Genomic DNA, 18957 nt, shown 5'->3' on the forward strand with positions numbered 1-18957 from the left:
GATTCTAATTCAGGGAATATTCTCAACTACCGAGTCTTGGGACAGTTTTTCCAGTCATTGATTTTCTCATCAATAAAATGAGAGAGTTGAGATTGATGCCCTCATATTTTCTTTCTGATATATGAGTTTTTCCCTTAATATACATATATCTCACTGAGGCGCAGTAGATTCACATGTTTCAGGTGCACAGTTAGGCGACTCAGTTATACATATGCATATATATTATTTTTGAAATTATTTTCCATTATAGGTTATTATAAGATTCGTCCTCTAGACATGCACTCTCTAATATGATAGCCACTAGGCACAGGTGGCTATTTAAAATTAAATTAATAAAAATGACGTGAAATTAAAAATTCAGTTCAAAAAAAAAAAAAAAAATTCAGTTCCTCAGTCACAGTAGCTACGTGGTAAGTGCTTCATTTTCAGCTGGGTCTAGTGGCTGCTGTATGGGACGGTGCAGACACAGTATTTTCCATCGTTGCAGAAAGTTCTATTGGATAATGCCATGCCTGGATATTTTCAGTTTGGATTTGATGCTGAAACAGTGGTAGCCATCTGAACGGGGCTAGAAATTGCACGTGCAAATGGAGATAACCTGAGGTTTCAAAAGCTTGGCTTCCCTGATGGCTCAGCTGGTAAAGAATCCGCCTGCAGTGCTGGAGACCCCGGTTCAATTCCTGGGTCAGGAAGATCTACTGGAGAAGGGATAGGCTACCCACTCCAGTATTCTTGGGCTTCCCTTGTGGATCAGCTGGTAAAGAATCCGCCTGCAATGCGGGAGACCTGGGTTTGATCCCTGGGTTGGGAAGATGCCCTGGAGAAGGGAAAGGCTACCCACTCCAGTATCCTGGCCTGGAGAATCCCATGGACTGTATAGTCCATTGGGTCGCAAAGAGTCAGACACGACTGATCGACTTTCACTTCACTTCACTTCACAAGATACACTGACTGTTGTTCCCTGTGCTGTACAATAAACCTTTGTTGATTGTTGCATGTCTGTTTTTTTTAATTAGAAATTTAGCATTCTATTCATACTATGTCAAACAAGTGGAATCAAAATGTCATAAAGTTTTTAGTTAGGCAAAAATTCATAAGTTTCTAAAATACATATGTTGTATATATTATTTATATATATCTATACAAAGCTTTTCTACTACGCTTGATAAAGGTTGAGAAGAACATCAAAAGTTGGAAAAATTATAAAACATAAACTAAGTGAAATGGGAACACTGAATATGAAACAAAGAAAGTGAAACAACCTAGATAAAAGATCATCATGTAATCCAGTTGTTTTTAAACATGATTGCTCATTAGAAACATATTTGGAGCTCTGGAGGGAAAAAAAATTGATACTTGGACATTTGTATTTTTCAAAAAATGTCAAGATAATTCTGATATGCATCTAGATTTTAAAAAGTGATTACATGTGTTTCTATTAAGTAGTAGTCATGAGTGATACAGAGCTCTATCATTTTTCTGTTGACCAGTCATGATGCAGTAGTATTAAGTGAGTAATAGTTACATAATCACAGTTGTAAAAGATATTTGTCAGTTTTCACAATCAACAGCCTGACAAAAAATAGAAGATAATTACAATTGCAAGCTTTAATGGGAACATGATTAACAATATAAAATAATTACAAACAATGAGGGGGGTCAAGCAGAGTGACGTGTTAAGTGGAAGTACATGTATGCACATGTTTCATCTGCGCAGCCAGCCTCTCTTGTCTTTTGGTTGGTTCATTTGATCGTATTACCATTTTCTTAATTGTTTTGGGTTTATTTTCTGTAGGTAGGTCTTTTCCTTCTCATTTCCTGTCTAGAGAAGTTCCTTTAGCATTTACTATAAAGGTGGTTTGGTGGTGCTGAATTCTCTTAACTTTTGCTTGACTGGAAAGCTTTTGATTTCTCCATCAAATCTGAGTCTTGCTGGGTAGAGTATTCTTGGCTGTAGGTTCTTCCCTTTCATCACTTGAAATATATCATTCCCTTCTGGCTTGTAGAGTTTCTTTTGAGAAATCAGCTGATAGCTTGATGGGAGTTCCCTTGTATGTTATTTGTCCTTTTTTCCCTTGTTACTTTTAATATTTTATCTCTGTCTTTAACTTTTGTCAGTTTGGTTGCTATGTGTCTTGGTGTGTTTCTTCTTGGGTTTATCCTGCCTGGGACTCTGTGCTTCCTGAACTTGGTTGACTTTCCTTTCCCGTGTTAGGGAAGTTTTTTAGCTATTATCTCTTTAGATGTTTTCTCAGGTCCTTTCTCTCTCTCTCTTCTCCTTCTGGGACCCCTGTAATGTGAATGTTGTTGTGTTTTAACGTTGTTCTAGAGGTCTGTTAGGCTGTCTTCATTTCTTTCCATTCTTCTTTCTATATTATGTTTTGTGACAATGATTTCCCCTGTTCTGTCCTGCAGGTCATTTATCTGTTGTTCTGCCTCAGTTATTTTGTTCCTTCTAGTGTACTGTTCATCTCTGTTCTTTAGTTCTTGCAGGTCTTTGGTAAATATTTCTTTCATCTTCTCCATTGTGTTCCCAAGATCCTGGATCATCTTCACTATCATTCTGAATTCTTTTTCTGGAAAGTTGCATATTTACACTTTATTTAGTTGTTTTTCTGGGGTTTTATCTTGTCCCTTAATCTGGAACATAACTTTCTGCTTTTTCATCCTAATTAATTTTTGATAATGTGGTTTCTGTTTGAGCCATTGTGATACTGTGGTTCTTGCTTCTTCTAACGGAGGAGGCTAAGAGGCTTGTGTAAGCTTCCTGATGGCAGGAACTGGTGGTGGGAAAAACTGGGTCTTGCTCTGGTGGGCAGGGCCTCGCTCAGTAAACCTTTAACCCAGTTTCTGGGGATGGGTGGGGTTTCCCTCCCTCCCTGGTAGTTGTTTGGCCCTGGGTTCTACAGGCTCTATGGTAGGGTTAATGGTGACTTTCATGAGGGTTTACGCTGAGGGCGCCTGCCCCATCTGCTGCCGCCAGAACCCCGTCTCTGTGCTCAGCCCCTGCCGACCCCCACCCCCACAGGAGACTCTCCAATACCCGTCGGTATTATTGTTCAGTCTCCTGTGGGGTCACTGCTCCTTTCTTCTGGGTCTTGGTGTGCACAAGATTTTTTGTGCCCTCCACGACTGCAGTTTCTGTTTCCCCTAGTCCTATAAACAAATTCCTCTGGCCTTTAAGGTCAGATTCCCTGGGGATTCCTAGTCCCTTTGTTGGATCCCCAGGCTGGGAAGCCTGATGTGGGATGCCGAACCTTTACAACAGTGGGAGAACGTCTTTGGTATTATTGTTCTCCAGTTTGTGGGTCACCCGGCCAGTGGGCATGGGATTTGATTTTATTGTGATTGTGCCCCTCGCACTGTCTCAGTGTGGCTTCTTTGTCTTTGGACGTGGGGTGTCTTTTTTTCTGGTGGGTTCCAGCATCCTCCTGTTGATGGTTGTTTAGCGGCTAGTTGGAGTGCTCTTCTGCGAGAGCACCATCCTTCTACTCCAGCAGCTGGAGCCAGATGAGTTTGATTTTTAAAGGATCGTTACATGTGGTAAGATCAAATCCTGTGAAATGATCGAGTCATTCTTGTCACACTTGTGTACTTGTTGATTGTTAGAATTGTGTTCTTGGAGCTAATTCATTCAATGACTTAAGGGTTTTTTTCTGCTACATTGTCATCTCCAGAGGGTAAAAACCTTCTCTCTCTTGTTTTACCAGGTACTTACTTACCCAATAAATACTTGTTGAATGAATGAGTGATTAAATAAATGGTAATGTCAGCAAGGTTTGAGGCAGTATAATATTCTGAAAGGAACGTGCACACACTATTAGATCACAGGGTATAATATTTCAGAAGTTGTGGGAATGTTATTTGGAAGAATGTAATAAAATGCAAAGCACCGTGCCTTTCAATTAAAAAGTTAGTTTCTTGGGAATTCTCTGGTGGTCTAGAGGTTAGGCTGCTGCACTGTCACTGCTGAGGGCCTGGTTTTGATCCCCGTCAGGGAAACTAAGATTCCACAAACCTATGTAAACTGGGCACATGTGGGTACGCTAGGTTTAATTTTAATAACCTGTATTATTTTTCTTTTATAGTTTTACATGTGGCACCCATAAAAGATGAGACTGAGAACACGGAAAGCTTCTCAGCAATCAAATCAAATCCAAACACAACGCACTGCCAGAGCAAAGAGGAAATACTCAGAAGTTGATGATAGCCTGCCTTCAGGAGGAGAAAAAACACCGAAGAATGAAACCGGCTTGTTGTCTTCGATTAAGAAATTCATTAAAGGAAGCACACCCAAAGTAATGGTTTTACCTGTTAATATTATCATTAAAAGTGAAACTTAGGTTGTTTTCTTTAAGCCTATAAAGATGAGAAATCTAATATTGCTAGAGCCCAATTTAAGGAAGTGTGTCTACATTTTGGTGTTGAGTATTTACATGTAAATAAAGGTTGGTCAAGAAAACAGTATTCTACTTAACTGATCCAGTTAGCCTTCTGTTTTTTCAGCTTCGTATTATAGGAAGTAAAAGAAGTTTTTTCTTAGTCATTTACTTGAGTTATTTCTTTTATTTTCTTCTTTTTTTTTTTTAATTTCAAACATAAGTTTCTTGTTTATATTGATACATTGTCTAATTAGGAAGATGATTTATCTATCTGAATTCTAACACTTGTACAATGAAAATGTTTTATTCATTGGAGGGAGAGCAAAGTTATTAAAGAAAGAATGGGGAATTCCCTGGAGGTCCATGGTTAAGACTTGGCACTTCCACTGCCATGGGCCTGGATTCAGTTTCCGGTTCGGGAACTAAGATCCCACTGGCCATGTGGCAAAGAAAGAAAGAAGGGACACTAAGCAGGAGGCATAAGCTTTAGATTCATACTTCATGCTCTGGACCAGCTTGAATTCTAAGGAAAGTCATTTTCCCCTCCGCCTCAAGAAGACAGCAAAATGGGACTAATACTAGCTACCTTGTCTGCCTCAGATTAGATGGCAAACAGGTGGAAAAGCAGTTTGAGAAGTTTTCATGCATTCTGTAAATAATAGCGTTGTTATTCATTGTGTGTTGATTTTATTATCACTGTTGACTGCTATTGTGTTGTTACTTAAGAGTATTATATATGATAAGTTTCTTATAGTGTAAATTTGTCACTTTGGTAAGTAGAAAAATAAAATGTTATTTTTTTCATAATGATAGATTTCTTTTGCTAATCTTAAGTATAATTTTTAAAAAGTTTCTTTGAGTTAATTTACATAGGCCTATAAATATTCTAGTATTATTGTATAAAAAAGATAAAATTCCTTCCAGAAACAAGAATTCCTGAATCTTTAAATTTGTTGGGTTGTCATTAGCCCTGTTGATGAGAACATCACTGTGTCAAGTTCATTCTCTGAACAACTCTCAATATTGTGAAGTTCTTCCTCATCCTGAAGAAAATATACCTACCCTTTACCTTTCCCACACGTTCTTTTTCTCCTTGTGCAAATGCAAGCACTCAATCACTGTCCGGGTTAAATAGTTCTAGTTTTTATTATATGGCATTATATGATCATAGGTTAGCATCTTGGTCAACTTTTTCTTGGTTATCTTGTTCCTGAAAGGTAACAACCAGAAATGAAAATAGGTTTTTTGGGTGTTTTTTTTTTTTTTTCCTATGTCTTCTGACTTCTGTTTATATTATTCATGCTTTCTTGTTTTTTTTTTTCATTTAGTAGTTTTAGTTCTTCTTTGTTGGTCAGCAGATTTTTGCTCATGTCAGTTAAAACACTCAGGCTTGTCAGTTATTTTTAAGCCAAAAACTAAAATTTTGTTATTAATGCCTGTCCATTAGTGGATGGGGCCAATAAAAACCTGTTTGCAAGCTAATATCTTATTCATTAATTAATGTTTTTGAGCAGAGTTTTCACCACAGCTACAAATTCATTTAATTCATCTCAGATTTCATTATTATATTCAGTAAGATAATTGTGATAATTAATATTTGAATGCCTTACTGAAATCAGAGTATAGTGTTTCTTTTCCCATCTACTATCCTTTTGTTAGAAGTAAATTAAAAGATTATTTTGTCACTTATTACTCCTAATGAGGCTATGCTGTTGTGTTGTTTAGTTGCTAAGTTGTGTTGACTCTTTGCAACCCCATGGATTGTAGCCCGCCAGACTACTCTGTCCATGGGACCTCCCAGGCAAGAATACTGGAGTGGGTTGCCATCTCCTTTTCCATGGGATCATCCCAACCTAGGGATTGAACCCTCATCTCTTGCATTGGCAGGCAGATTTTTTACCAGTGAGCCACCTGGGAAGGTTATACTGGCTTCTAATTGTTAATTCTTTCTTATCTAAATTGTTATTAAACCATCTTCTTAATAATGCATTATTCTTCTTAATAATATGTTTTACTATGTATTTATGTTAATAGTAAACTAATACACACCTCTTAAATGAGCAATGTATGTTTATTAAATTATCTTAAGTATTCTGATGACTTTTATATCAAGTTAGGGCTAGAATACAAGTTAAAACTTATTAGCAAAATGTTAATAAAAATGAACGAGTGATACTAAACTGGCAAGAATACCAGCAGCCATCCAAACTAGAAGTTCAGTTCAGTTCAGTCGCTCAGTCACGTCTGATTCTTTACGACCCCATGGACCGCAGCACGCCAGGCCTCCCTGTCCATCACCAACTCCCGAGTCAGTGATGCCATCCAACCATGTCATCCTCTGCCGTGCCCTTCTCTTCCTGCCTTCAATCTTTCCCAGCATCAGGGTCTTTTCAAATGAGTCAGCTCTTTGGGTCAGGTGGCCATAGTATTGGAGTTTCAGCTTCAGCGTCAGTCCTTCCAATGAACACCCAGGACTGATCTCCTTTAGGATGGACTGGATGGATTGCCTTTCAGTCCAAGGGACTCTGAAGAGTCTTCTCCAACACCACAGTTCAAAAGCATCAATTCTTTGGCACTCAGCTTTCTTTATAGTCCAACTCTCACATCCATGCATGACCACTGGAAAAACCATAGCCTTGACTAGATGGACCTTTGTTGGCAAAGTAATGTCTGCTTTTTAATATGCTGTCTAGGTTGGTCATAATTTTCCTTCCAAGGAGTAAGCATCTTTTAATTTCGTGGCTGCAGTCACCATCTGCAGTGACTTTGGAACCTCCAGAACTAAAGTCAGCCACTGTTTCCACTGTTTCCCCATCTGTTTGCCATGAAGTGATGGGACTGGATGCCATGATCTTGGTTTTCTGAATGTCGAGCTTTAAGCCAACTTTTTCACTCTAAAGAGGCTCTTTTTCTTTCTTTTTTTTAAAAACTCTTTATTTTTATTTATTTATTTTTCCATTTATTTTTATTAGTTGGAGGCTAATTACTTTACAATATTGTAGTGGTTTTTGCCATACATTGCCATGAATCAGCCATGGATTTACATGTGTTCCCCATCCCGATCCCCTCTCCCGCCTCCCTCTCCATCCCATCCCTCTGGGTCTTCCCAGTGCACCAGCCCTTAGCACCCGTCTCATGCATCCAACCTGGACTGGTGATCTGTTTCACCCTTGATAGTGTATTTGTTCCAATGCTGTTCTCTCTGAACATCCCACCCTCGCCTTCTCCCACAGAGTCTAAAAGTCTGTTCTGTACATCTGTGTCTCTTTTTCTGTTTTGCATATAGGGTTATTTTTACCATCTTTTAAAATTCCTTATATATGCGTTAGTATACTGTATTGGTCTTTATCTTTCTAGCTTACTTCACTCTGTATAATGGGCTCCAGTTTCATCCATCTCATTAGAACTGATTCAAATGAATTCTTTTTAATGGCTGAGTAATATTCCATACCACAGCTTCCTTATCCGTTCGTCTGTTGATGGGCATCTAGGTTGCTTCCATGTCCTGGCTATTACAAACAGTGCTGCGATAAACGTTGGGGTACATGTGTCTAAAGAGGCTCTTTAGTTCTTCTTTGCTTTCTGCCTTAAGGGTGGTGTCATCCGCATTTCTGAGGTTATTGATACTTCTCCCGGCAGTCTTGATTCCAGCTTGTGCTTCATCCAGCCCAGTGTTTCTCATGATGTACTCTGCATATAGGTTAAATAAGCAGGGTGACGATACACAGCCTTGATGTACTTCTTTTCCTATTTGGAACCTGTCTGTTGTTCCATGTCCAGGTTTAACTGTTGCTTCAAACTAGAAATCATAACAGTAAAGAAGAGCAGAAAACCTGGTTGATAGGCAGAGACCAAGTTTCAAAAAGCCAGAGTCATAAGACAGGCATAAGAGCACTATCAGACACCTAAGAGGGATGACAGCTCCAAAGAGAAAACAAGACCTGTCTATAAAGTTCAGTTTTAACCATAAAATTTTAAAAGTTCAAAAGAAGAGAAAGAAAAGGAACCGAAGAAACCAGTGGCTGCATAAGAAATTTTCTAACTAACTTGGATTTTAAAAGGACCCTTGTAGAAACAAGAGAAGTAGTCTATCAGCCAGTCAGAAAAACTGAAGACAGAGGTTGATGATTCATGAAAAAATACTAGGGTAAAGGGTTTTCCTAGACGGAATAAGCTTCAAACTTTGAGCTGATGATAGAATATAAATAAATGACCAAGTCAGTAGCATAGAGAGACTCAATTCTTTCTTTCATCAAGAAAGTTTTCAGTCTTTACACAAGGTGGGAGATGCTATAAAGATGCCATCCAGCTACTTTGAGACAGAGTCAGATTGTACCTGGGTTAGATCCCAGCACTGTCACTTGTTGGAAAGGCAGTAGTGCATAGCAGTCAAGGATGTAGGCTCTGAAACCAGGCATATCAGCTTGAGTTCCAGTGTTGCTATTTAAAGCTGTGTAACCCTGCACAAGTTATTTCACTTTCCTGTGCCTCAGTTTCCTCGCCTGTAAGATAGAGAATAGAGATGCTAGTAACATTGTAAATTATCTAAATTCACTGAGCCTGTTTTTTTTTAATCTATAAAATACCAAATGATGGTTATAAAGTACCAGATACTCAATAAACACTAGCTGCCAACCCCTATCCAAATTTTGAAAAAGACATCACTGTATTTAAGATACTGAGATAAAAGATAGCCATTTTAAATACTATTAGATCCCTTATACTTACATGTCAGTTTTAGAATTAGCTTGTCTATTTCTCCAAAGAAAACCTACTGGGATTATAATCCTGTATCACATGTATATATCATTTGGTGAGACTGGACATTTAAGTGAATTGAGTCTGCCAGTTCATGATCATGATATATCTGTGTGTTAACATAAGTGTTTTTAATTTTTTTGGGCCAATGTGAAGGTGTTACGCATACTACATTAGTTCTGTTCTTAGGTATTTGATGTTTAATGGTGCTGTTTTAAATGATATAATACATTTAAAGTTTTTACTTTCTGTTTGTTGCTAATATATATAAATATAATTAATTTTTCTGTGTTGACTGGGGTACTATGTGAAATTGCTAGGTTTACTTACTCATTCTAAGTCTTTAAGATTTCATAGGGTTTTATACATATATAATCATGTCATATAGCAGATATGATTTCCTTTTCTGATTTCTAGACCTTTCATTTCTTTTGCTTCATTATTGCCTTGGTTAGGACCTCTAGGACATTTAGTCGAAGTGGTAAAAACAGACGTTTGTCTCAGTACTGATCTCGGGGGAAGAGAGTTTGTTCACATCAGGGACGATGTTAGCTCAAGTCTGCCATAGTTATCTTTGTCAGTTTGAGGAATTTCCCTTCTGTTCCTAGTTTGCTGTAAGATTTTATTGTGTTGGATTTTGTCAAAGACTTTTCTGCATCTAATGAGATGTTCTTGAGATTTTCCTCTTTTAATGTGGAGTAGAACATAAAGTTTTTTGAACTGAAAATTAAACGTGTATGGCTGGATATGATTTGCTGCTATGTTTTGTTGTTGTTCTTAAAGATTTTTTGTATCTGTGTTCGTGATGGTTTGGTCTGTAGTTTTGATTTGTAATACTTTTGAGATTTTTGGGATCAGAGTTATGCTGGTAGCATGAAGCCAGAACTGTTCCTCTGCTTCTCTGTTTCTGAAAGAGCTTGTGTTGATGAAGTATTATCTCAACCTTAACTTATTAGTAGAATTCAGTGGTGAATTCTGGAGAGGGATTTTTGGAATGTGACTGGGATTTCTTTGTGGGATAACTTTTTACTATAAATTTGATTTCTTTAATACATATGAACTTCTTTAGCTTTTCTATTTCTGTTTCAGTTTTGGTCATATGTATTTTCTAAGGAATTTGTCTGTTCATTGAGGTTGTCAAGTTATTAGATATAAAGTCTTTGCAGTATTTCTCTATTAACCTAATAATCTCTGTAGGATCTCTAATGATGTTCTTTTCACTCCTGATGTGAACAGTTTATTTTTGTTTTGATCCCTTTGCAGCTGGAGCTTTATCAGTTTTGTTACTTTTTCAAAGAACCAACATCTGTCTTTGTACATTTTCTCTTTTTTTTTTCCACTGTCTATTTGATTTCTACTTGTTAGTTTTAATATTTTCTTCTACTTTCTGTTTGGTTTACTCTTACTTTTCTAGCTTATATAAGCAGGAACTTAGATTAGGAATTAGTGAACTTTTTCTGTAAATATTTCAGATGAGTAATATTTAAGTCTTTGCAGACTATCTTGTCTGAAATTGCAGTTACTACTCAACTCTTCCATTGTAGATAATGCATAAATGAATGAGCGTGACTTTGGATGCTGATGTTTGATTTTCATGTAATTTTCATGAGTCATAAAATAGTATCATTTGTTTGATTTCCACCTCCCCCTACCACCATATTAAAATATAAAAACTGCTTTTGGTTTGCTGGTCATGCAAAAGCAATGTGTCAGACTTGGCATTTGTACTGTGGTTTCCCAGACCCTTGCTTAGATCAGTAATACTGCACTTCAGTTATTTTCTAATTCAAATATTTAAAACTGTGCATTTCAAAGTACTGCTTTCCCATACATTCTGACTGTATTTTTACTACATTTTGGCCCATGGATTATTTAGAAATACATTATTTAATTGCCAGATCAACATATACACAATGGAATATTACTCAGCCATTATAAAGAATACATTTGAATCAGTTCTAATGAGATGGATGAAACTGGAGCCCATTATACAGAGTGAAGTAAGTGAGAAAGATAAACACCAATATAGTAGACTAATGCATATATATGGAATTTAAAAAGATGGTAATGATAACCCTATATGCAGGACAGAAAAAGAGACACAGGTGTATAGAACAGACTTTTGGACTCTGTGGGAGAAGGCGAGGGTGGGATAATCTGAGAGAACAGCATCGAAACATGTTTATTATCAAGTGTGAAACAGATCGCCAGCCCAGGTTGGGTGCATGACACAAGTGCTCGGGGCTGGTGCACTGGGAAGACCCAGAGGGATGGGATGGGGAGGGAGGTGGGAAGGGGGATCGGGATGAGGAACACATGTAAATCCATGGCTGATTCATGTCAATGTATGGCAAAAACCACTACAATATTGTAAAGTAATTAGCCTCCAACTAATAAAAATAAATGGAAAAAAAAAAGACTTAAAAAAAATATAATTGCCAGATCAGATATTTGGGCATTTGTTAGATATCTTTTAATTGTTTATTTCTAATTTAATATTATTGTGATCCTAGAACATATAATTTATATGACTTCATTTCTTTGGTGTCTTTTGATATTTTTTTAACACACAGACTATTTTGGTAATTGTCCCATGTGTTTGAAACAAATATGCATATTCTGGAATTGATTAGTACAGTTCTATAAATACCAGTTAATCAGATCGTTTGATAATATTCAAATACTCTGTGTCTTCTTTTAAGTCTCCATCTCTTAGTTATGCACTCATCTACTTTCAGTTGTGTCAGTTTTTGCTGCATGTGTTTTGAAGCTCTCTTCTTAGGGGCATACACGTTTCTGATTGTTGGGTGTAAGTTATTACCACTCTGAAATGTCTCTCATCTCTCTGGTAGTACTATTTGCCTTGAGATTTACTTGGCCTGATGTTGATAAAACCACACAGCTTTTTTTCTTACCATTTGCTTGATACACCTTTTTCCACCCTGTGTATTTGTATTTAAATTGGCTTGTTTAGTCTATTTACGTTTAATGTAGTTATTAATATGGTTCAGTTTTAAGTTTCCCATCTTGTAATTTATTCTATATTTATCCCATTTGTTATTTTTACTCTGTTTCATCTTGCCTTCTTTTTTTTTTTTTCCCATTTATTTTTATTAGTTGGAGGCTAATTACTTTATTGCCTTCTTTTTGATGACCCTAGTTATCTTTAGAATTCCACTTTATCTCCTACGTTGACTTTTTAACAAATTAATTTTATGGGGTATAATGAAACAAAGTAAGACACACTGATTTAAATTATATGTTTTCATGAATTTTAACAGAATTATACACCCATGACTAAAAAGTATCCTTGGAGTATTGTAGACCATCTCACAGTATCACCCTAGACAACCATTGATCTTCTATCATTATAGATTATATAAATCTTCTTTAAAGTTACCTATGCATATAACATGTCTTGCTTCTTTCACTCAACATAAAGTTTTTGGATTCATTTGTGTTACTGCATGTATCTGTAATTTATCCCCTCCCGCTCCTTTGCCCCAAATAATGTTCTGTTGTGTGAGTATACCACATATCACAGGACTTCCCAGGTGGTGCTAGTGGTAAAGAACCTACCTGCTGTGAGAGACGTGAGTTCAATCCCTGGGTCAGGAAGATCCCCTGGAGGAGGGCGTGGCAACCCGCCCCAGCGTTCTTGCCTAGAGAATCCCATGGACAGAGGAGCCTGGCCGGCTGCCATCCATAGCATTGCAGAGTCAGACACGACTGAAGTGACTTGGCACACACGCACCACATACCATAATTTGTTATCCACGGGGTTACCCACGGGGTTATGCACTGGGTTACCCACTGGGTTATGCACTGGGTTACCCACTGAGTTATACACGGTGTTACCCACTGGGTTATCCACTGAGTTATATACAGGGTTACCTGCTGGGTTATCCACTGGGTTATCCACTGAGTTACCCACTGAGTTATAACGGGGTTATCCACTGGGTTATGCACTGGGTTACCCACTGAGTTATGCACTGGGTTACCCACTGGGTTATCCACTGAGTTATCCACTGGGTTATGCACTGGGTTACCCACTGAGTTATGCACTGGGTTACCCACTGGGTTATCCACTGGGTTATGCACTGGGTTATCCACTGGGTTATGCACTGGGTTACCCACTGAGTTATACACGGTGTTACCCACTGGGTTATCCACTGGGTTATCCACTGAGTTACCCACTGAGTTATATACGGGGTTACCTGCTGGGTTATCCACTGGGTTATCCACTGAGTTATCCACTGGGTTATGCACTGGGTTATCCACTGGGTTACCCACTGAGTTATGCACTGGGTTACCCACTGAGTTATCCACTGGGTTTTGTGAATGAAGTTGCTATGAATATTTCTGTTTTGAATCCATGTCTGGACATTTGTTTAAGTTAAACCTGGGTGAATAAGATTGATATTGTTGGATTGTTTGATAGATACATATAATGTAGCATTATTGAGACATGATTCACATGGCCTAAAACTCACCCTTTTAAGGTATAGATTTAGTAGCCTTTAATATATGCAGAGTTATGCAGTCATTACCACAGTTAATTTTAAACCATTTATATCCTCCCCTAAAGAAACTCTGCACCCTTTGCCACTTGTCAGCTCTTCCTTCCAGCTCAAATTTTCTCCGCATTTGTTGGGAGTGATTTTTTTTACAGTAGTCAAGTGGTTCTTAAGCTTTTTGAACTTAGGATCCTTTACCGTCTTATAAATTACTGGAAACCCTAAAGAACTGTTTGTTTATGGGGGTAATATCTATCAATATATCTCATTAGATACTGAGGAATTTTGAAAATATCAAAATTCTAATTCTAAACCTATTACATGTTGGTACAATTAATATTTTAACTATTTTCTAAAGACAAAAAGGAAATTAGTGGCAAACAGGACATTATTTACAGTTTTATTAACCTCTTTTTCTTTCTTTTTTTTTTTCTCTTTTTCTTTTAATATTTTCTCTTTATTTTTGGCTGTCCTGGCTCTTCATTGCTGTGCAAGGGCTTTCTCTGGTTGCGACACGCGGGGGCTGCCCTCTAGCTGTGGCGGGGTTCTCAGCGCAGTGGCCTCTCTTGTTGAGGAGCACAAGCTCTAGGCTCCTTGGCTTCAGCAGTTGCAGCTTGTGGGCTCAGGGCTGGGTCTCATCACCTGTGGCGCTTTGCAACCAGGGATCGAACTGGTGTCCGTTGTATTGCAAAGCAGCTTTCTTAAACTGCTGGACCACCAAGGAAGCCCTGTAGACCTCTTCAGTGGTTGCTTCACAGAGCGTAGTTCGTGGTTATCATTGACACACAAAAAGAAAATTATACATGTATTTAGAAAACGGAAGAGTCTTTTAATATGCTTTTTAGATAATTGCAGATTTTATACTGAAACTTGACAACTGGTGTGATGTCTTAAGTTCTTGCTCCAATATTGACTTTGGAAGCTCTACAGTGATCTTTTTGTGGGTCTGTCTTGCACTTCAATGAATCTTTTTACCTACGTATGATTTTGTAACATCATGCACTGTTTTTTTGGTTGGGAAAATAATGGTTCACTTTATTATGTAAATCTTCTACATATGTATCCACACTGACGTATTTCATTATTTATTCAGTGTTTAGAAATCACATTTCTGGACAGCCCCACTGATCTCAGCAGAACAGTGTTGGGGAACTCGAGTCTTACGAGGCCTTGTCCAGGTCTCCTAAAGTCCCAGTTTTTACCTGAATGCTCAAACTTTATTGTTGGCAACAAAATGTATTAGTTTTTCTTGAGTTGTTTTGTTCATTTTTCAGAAAATAATCTACTTCAAGTAGTTTTCTATCAGAAAAAGTGATCTACACTTAATCTTAGCCAAAAGGCTGAGAAGCGATCAAAAAAGTGATCTAATTCAGCTTACAACTCAACAGTCAGTCAGATACTTTTCCTGAAGACAGTTGTGGAGGCACAGTTTGCAGCAGAAGCGTTTTGTGTGTACTTCCCACCTTGTCATGCAGAGTTTAACGCACGTTTAAGGGTTGAGATCTAATTAACTTTACAGCTTCGTCAAGGACATTCTTGAGTACAGCTGACTTTTTTCCCCGTGCAAGTGCATGGCTGTGAAAAATACAGTAACTTTGGGTGTTCAGGGTTTGGTTTGTGCTAAGGTAGCAGTAATCATAAACTTTTTTTTTTTTGCATAGTCATCACAAACATTGACACAAGTTATTCCAGGATAAACTGTGATGCAAAAAATTAATTCACTTGTGTTTGTTACCATGCATTCATGGTAAAGAAGATCTTTGATGATTAGTTGATACTAGTATCAGATAAGTACAAGTCACTTATCAGATTAGTACAAGTTGACTCATTTTCTGTTTTTACAGTTAAGTCTTTCAGTGAGTTACTTTATTACTAGAAAGTGGAAGCGTCTGTTTCTTTCTTAATTGCCTGCTAGTCTGTCTGTGTCTGACTGCATGGGTCTTCGTTGCTGTGCACAGGCGTTCTCTGGTTGTGGCAGGAGGGGCTTGTCTCGTGTGGCTCTTGGGCTTCTCACCGCGGCGGCTTCTCCTGTTGTGGGGCACAGGCTCTGGAGCTTAGTCCTCGTGGCAGAAGAGCTTAGTTGGTCCACGCCACGCAGTATCAAACCAGTTTCCTGCATTGGCACGTGGACTCTTAATTGCTGGACCACCAGCAAAGTCTCTGCTTGTTTCTTTTACTGACTTTTATTGAGTAGGTTTTCACACTAACTACTGTGTAAGAGTTTATAAGTCGCTCATAAATATGTACCTTTTTTCAACCAAAGCAATATAACAAACTTACTTTCTGAGATACCTCATTGGGTTTTGTAATTTAAGTTTGAAAAGCTATACCTATTTTGGCTTTTAAAGATCTCATCGTGTACGTTTAAAATATTGTTTCTTTTTTAAAACTGAATGATCTCAAATGACAGTGCAACTGAATTGGCACTATAATTCTATTTGAATATGTTTTGTTGCATAAGACAATTTTGCAGCCAAAGGGACACTAACTTTATCTTATTTTCATTTGTAATTTACAGTTGCATTTAGTTTCCTTGGAGTACATTTCCCCCTTTCATGAGTTATAGAATTCTGTCAGTTTCATCACTAGGAGTATGAAACCATGGATCACTCAGCTCCCTTTTTCAATCCAATAATCTGTTCTTAATAATAAATTATAAATTTTATTTGAAGAATTACTAAATTCTAAACTAACTTTAGAGTAAAAATTAAAGACCAAATTTAATAATATTGCAAAGCAAAACAATGAGTGTACCTTTATTGTGTTTCCATATATATGTAGAAAGAGAGAGAGAGAAGAAACTCTGAGACTTCAGAATACTTCATTGGATTATGATGAGGCTGCAGAGATTGTAGCAGGTGTCAGTGTTGAAGACAGCTATAAAGAACATATCACAACTTTTGAACACAAAGATCTTTTGAATTTACTCATGTTTGCCTTAGTGGTATCCATTCCTTATTGCAGATTTAGAATCCCATCTGATTTTATTTCTTTTATGCCTGGATAACTTCATTTGTTGTTTTCTTAACCAGCTAAAAATGAATTCTGTGAGCTTTTCTCAGAACGTCTTTAAAGTGAACAATTTTTAAAATATCTCTTAACAGTTTTTACTGTAATGTATATGTTCTGAGCCTGTGGCCATTACACATGATCTCTAGCCCTCGCTCATCTTGCTGCGGTTCTGTGTGTGTTCAGTGTGTTTGATGCTTTCCCCGCTCCTCTGGTTGCTGTCTGTAGTCATTGTTTCATAGATGCCACATGAAGCAGACACAGAAACAATATTCTGAGTTCTGTGCTTTAAAACCAATTTTATTGCATATGATATCCTTGTCTTACAGTTTCTCGTCTTGATTTTTAAAAGTGTTATTCCATTTTCTTCCAGCATTAAATGCATTGCTTTCAAAGTTTGATGATAGTCTAATTTTCTCTTTTTAAACAAACATTTTTCCTTGTTCTCCAAAGGGCTTTTTTTCTTTAAATTCTGGTAAGTTTAGGGTCTATCTTGTTATTTTTCTAGGTTGATAGTTGTAGTTCAACAGTATACTCTCAGAGTTCCCTGGCAGTCCAGTAGTTAGGTTAAGACTGAGCTTTCCCTGTCAAAAGTCCTGGATTCAGTCCCGGGTGGGGGAACTTGAAAGACTGTGAAGCTGAATCGCACAGACCAAAAAAAAAAAAAAACAACGAGAAGGCCCGTGTACTCTTTGAGTATATAATTTCAGATATTTCATTTGAGGAAAACTTTATGATACTTGTTCTTTCATCATGTTCTTGGCTTGGGTTTCCTGCTCAGGGACCACTGCTTTCTGTCTGTTGGATCTTCCTTAGTATTTGTTACATTTTGATGTCTTAAACTCCCACCCCCAATTTTACCTTTTAATTCTCATAAAGGCACATGTCTATCCTGTTTACTAACTTTTATGTCTATCCTAGTCTTTATTTGTAAAATGTTTGTCTCTTTTATTTCTACTTTGTTCTGTCTCTTCATTTGTGAGTTTTTTCTAACTCTGATGTATATGTCTTATCACTTTCTTAATGTTTTTTGTCTTTTTTGAAATAAAGGTATAATTTTAATCTATTTTCTTAATGCATTTTTGGGGGAGTTTGCACCACAGTGCTTTTAGTTTCTTGATCAGGGATCATCCCCCCACCCCTTGCAGTGGAAACATGCAGTCTTAACCACTGGACAGCCAGGGAAGGCTCTCTTACGCGTATTTTTCTGAGATGCTTTCTTTTACTCCTCCTGTGTTTTATTATGGGCTTCCCAGGTGGCTCAGTGGTAAAGAATATGCCTGAAAATGCAGGAGACACAGGTTGGATCCCTGGGTTGGGAATGTCCCTGGAGAAGGAAATGGCAACCCACTACAGTATTCTTGCCTGGGAAATCCCATGGACAGAGGAGTCTGGCGGCTACTGTCCACAGAGTTGCAAAAGAGAAGGATGGACTTAGCTACTAAGCAACATTTTATTATAATGATTTTGTGTGGAATTTGAGATCTATGCTTTCTTTTCTCTCATTCTTATATGAGTTTTTCTAAATTTTTAGATTATTTGGTTCAGGGTATCTTTTGTAATCAATTTTGTTGTTTTTGAATAGTGTTAAGAATAAAGTGATTGCTTTTTCAGTTTTGCTATATGTTTATCTCTGTTTATTTTTGTTTAGTTGATAAGTTGTGTCTGACTCTTTTGCAACCCCATGGACTGTAGCCCACCAGGCTCCTCTGTCCATGGAATTCTCCAGGCAAAAATACTGGAGTGGGTTGCCATTTCCTTTTCCGGGGGATCTTCCTGACCCAGGGATTGAATCCGAGTCTCTTGCTTGGCAGGTGGATTCTTTACCACTGAGCCACCTAGGAAGGCTTCTTTATCCCTATTCATTGTTTATCTGGAACTTTTCTTTGCTTTTCTGTTGTGCCTTTTTCTACAATGAAATTTTGATTCCATTCCTAGCAGTTTCCACTCATATGCAGCTCTGTTCTATAAGGGAGCTGTAGCTGGTCAGTGTAAAGAGTTCATAGGAGCTAGACTGCTCCCATTTCTGTTGTGGGTTCCTTTGCTATTGGATTGAGCAGCAGCGTCCTCTGCCCTGTTTCATCTGCTGTCATCAGATTGGCCTGCCATGCTCTCCACTGAATACCTACTCTGTTAGCACTTTGGGGTGGCTTCTCCTGGTCTCAGATGAGTCCCATTCTGTGTCGCATTGCTTTGCTTTCTTCAACACTGATAAAGATGATTACTTCAGTATTATGGCTGTTGGTTTGTCCTCATCTGTTTGGAGTTTGGGGGGAGAAACCTTGTTTCCT

General features: G+C 37.8%; 1 protein-coding gene across 5 annotated transcripts in view; it reads left to right on the plus strand.

Annotated features, from left to right (window-relative positions):
- CTDSPL2 (CTD small phosphatase like 2) overlaps positions 1-18957 on the plus strand; it is a 72881-nt gene that overhangs the window by 20670 nt on the left and 33254 nt on the right. For all 5 annotated transcript variants that reach the window (XM_020900767.2, XM_070469797.1, XM_020900768.2 and 2 more), the window contains exon 2: positions 4089-4298. In XM_020900767.2, coding sequence (XP_020756426.1) covers positions 4113-4298 — 186 coding nt within the window. In that variant the 5' untranslated portion in view covers positions 4089-4112. The remainder of the gene's footprint in view (positions 1-4088; positions 4299-18957) is intronic.

This window comes from Odocoileus virginianus, chromosome 6 (assembly GCF_023699985.2).
Source record: "Odocoileus virginianus isolate 20LAN1187 ecotype Illinois chromosome 6, Ovbor_1.2, whole genome shotgun sequence".
NCBI classification, from domain to species: domain Eukaryota; kingdom Metazoa; phylum Chordata; class Mammalia; order Artiodactyla; family Cervidae; genus Odocoileus; species Odocoileus virginianus.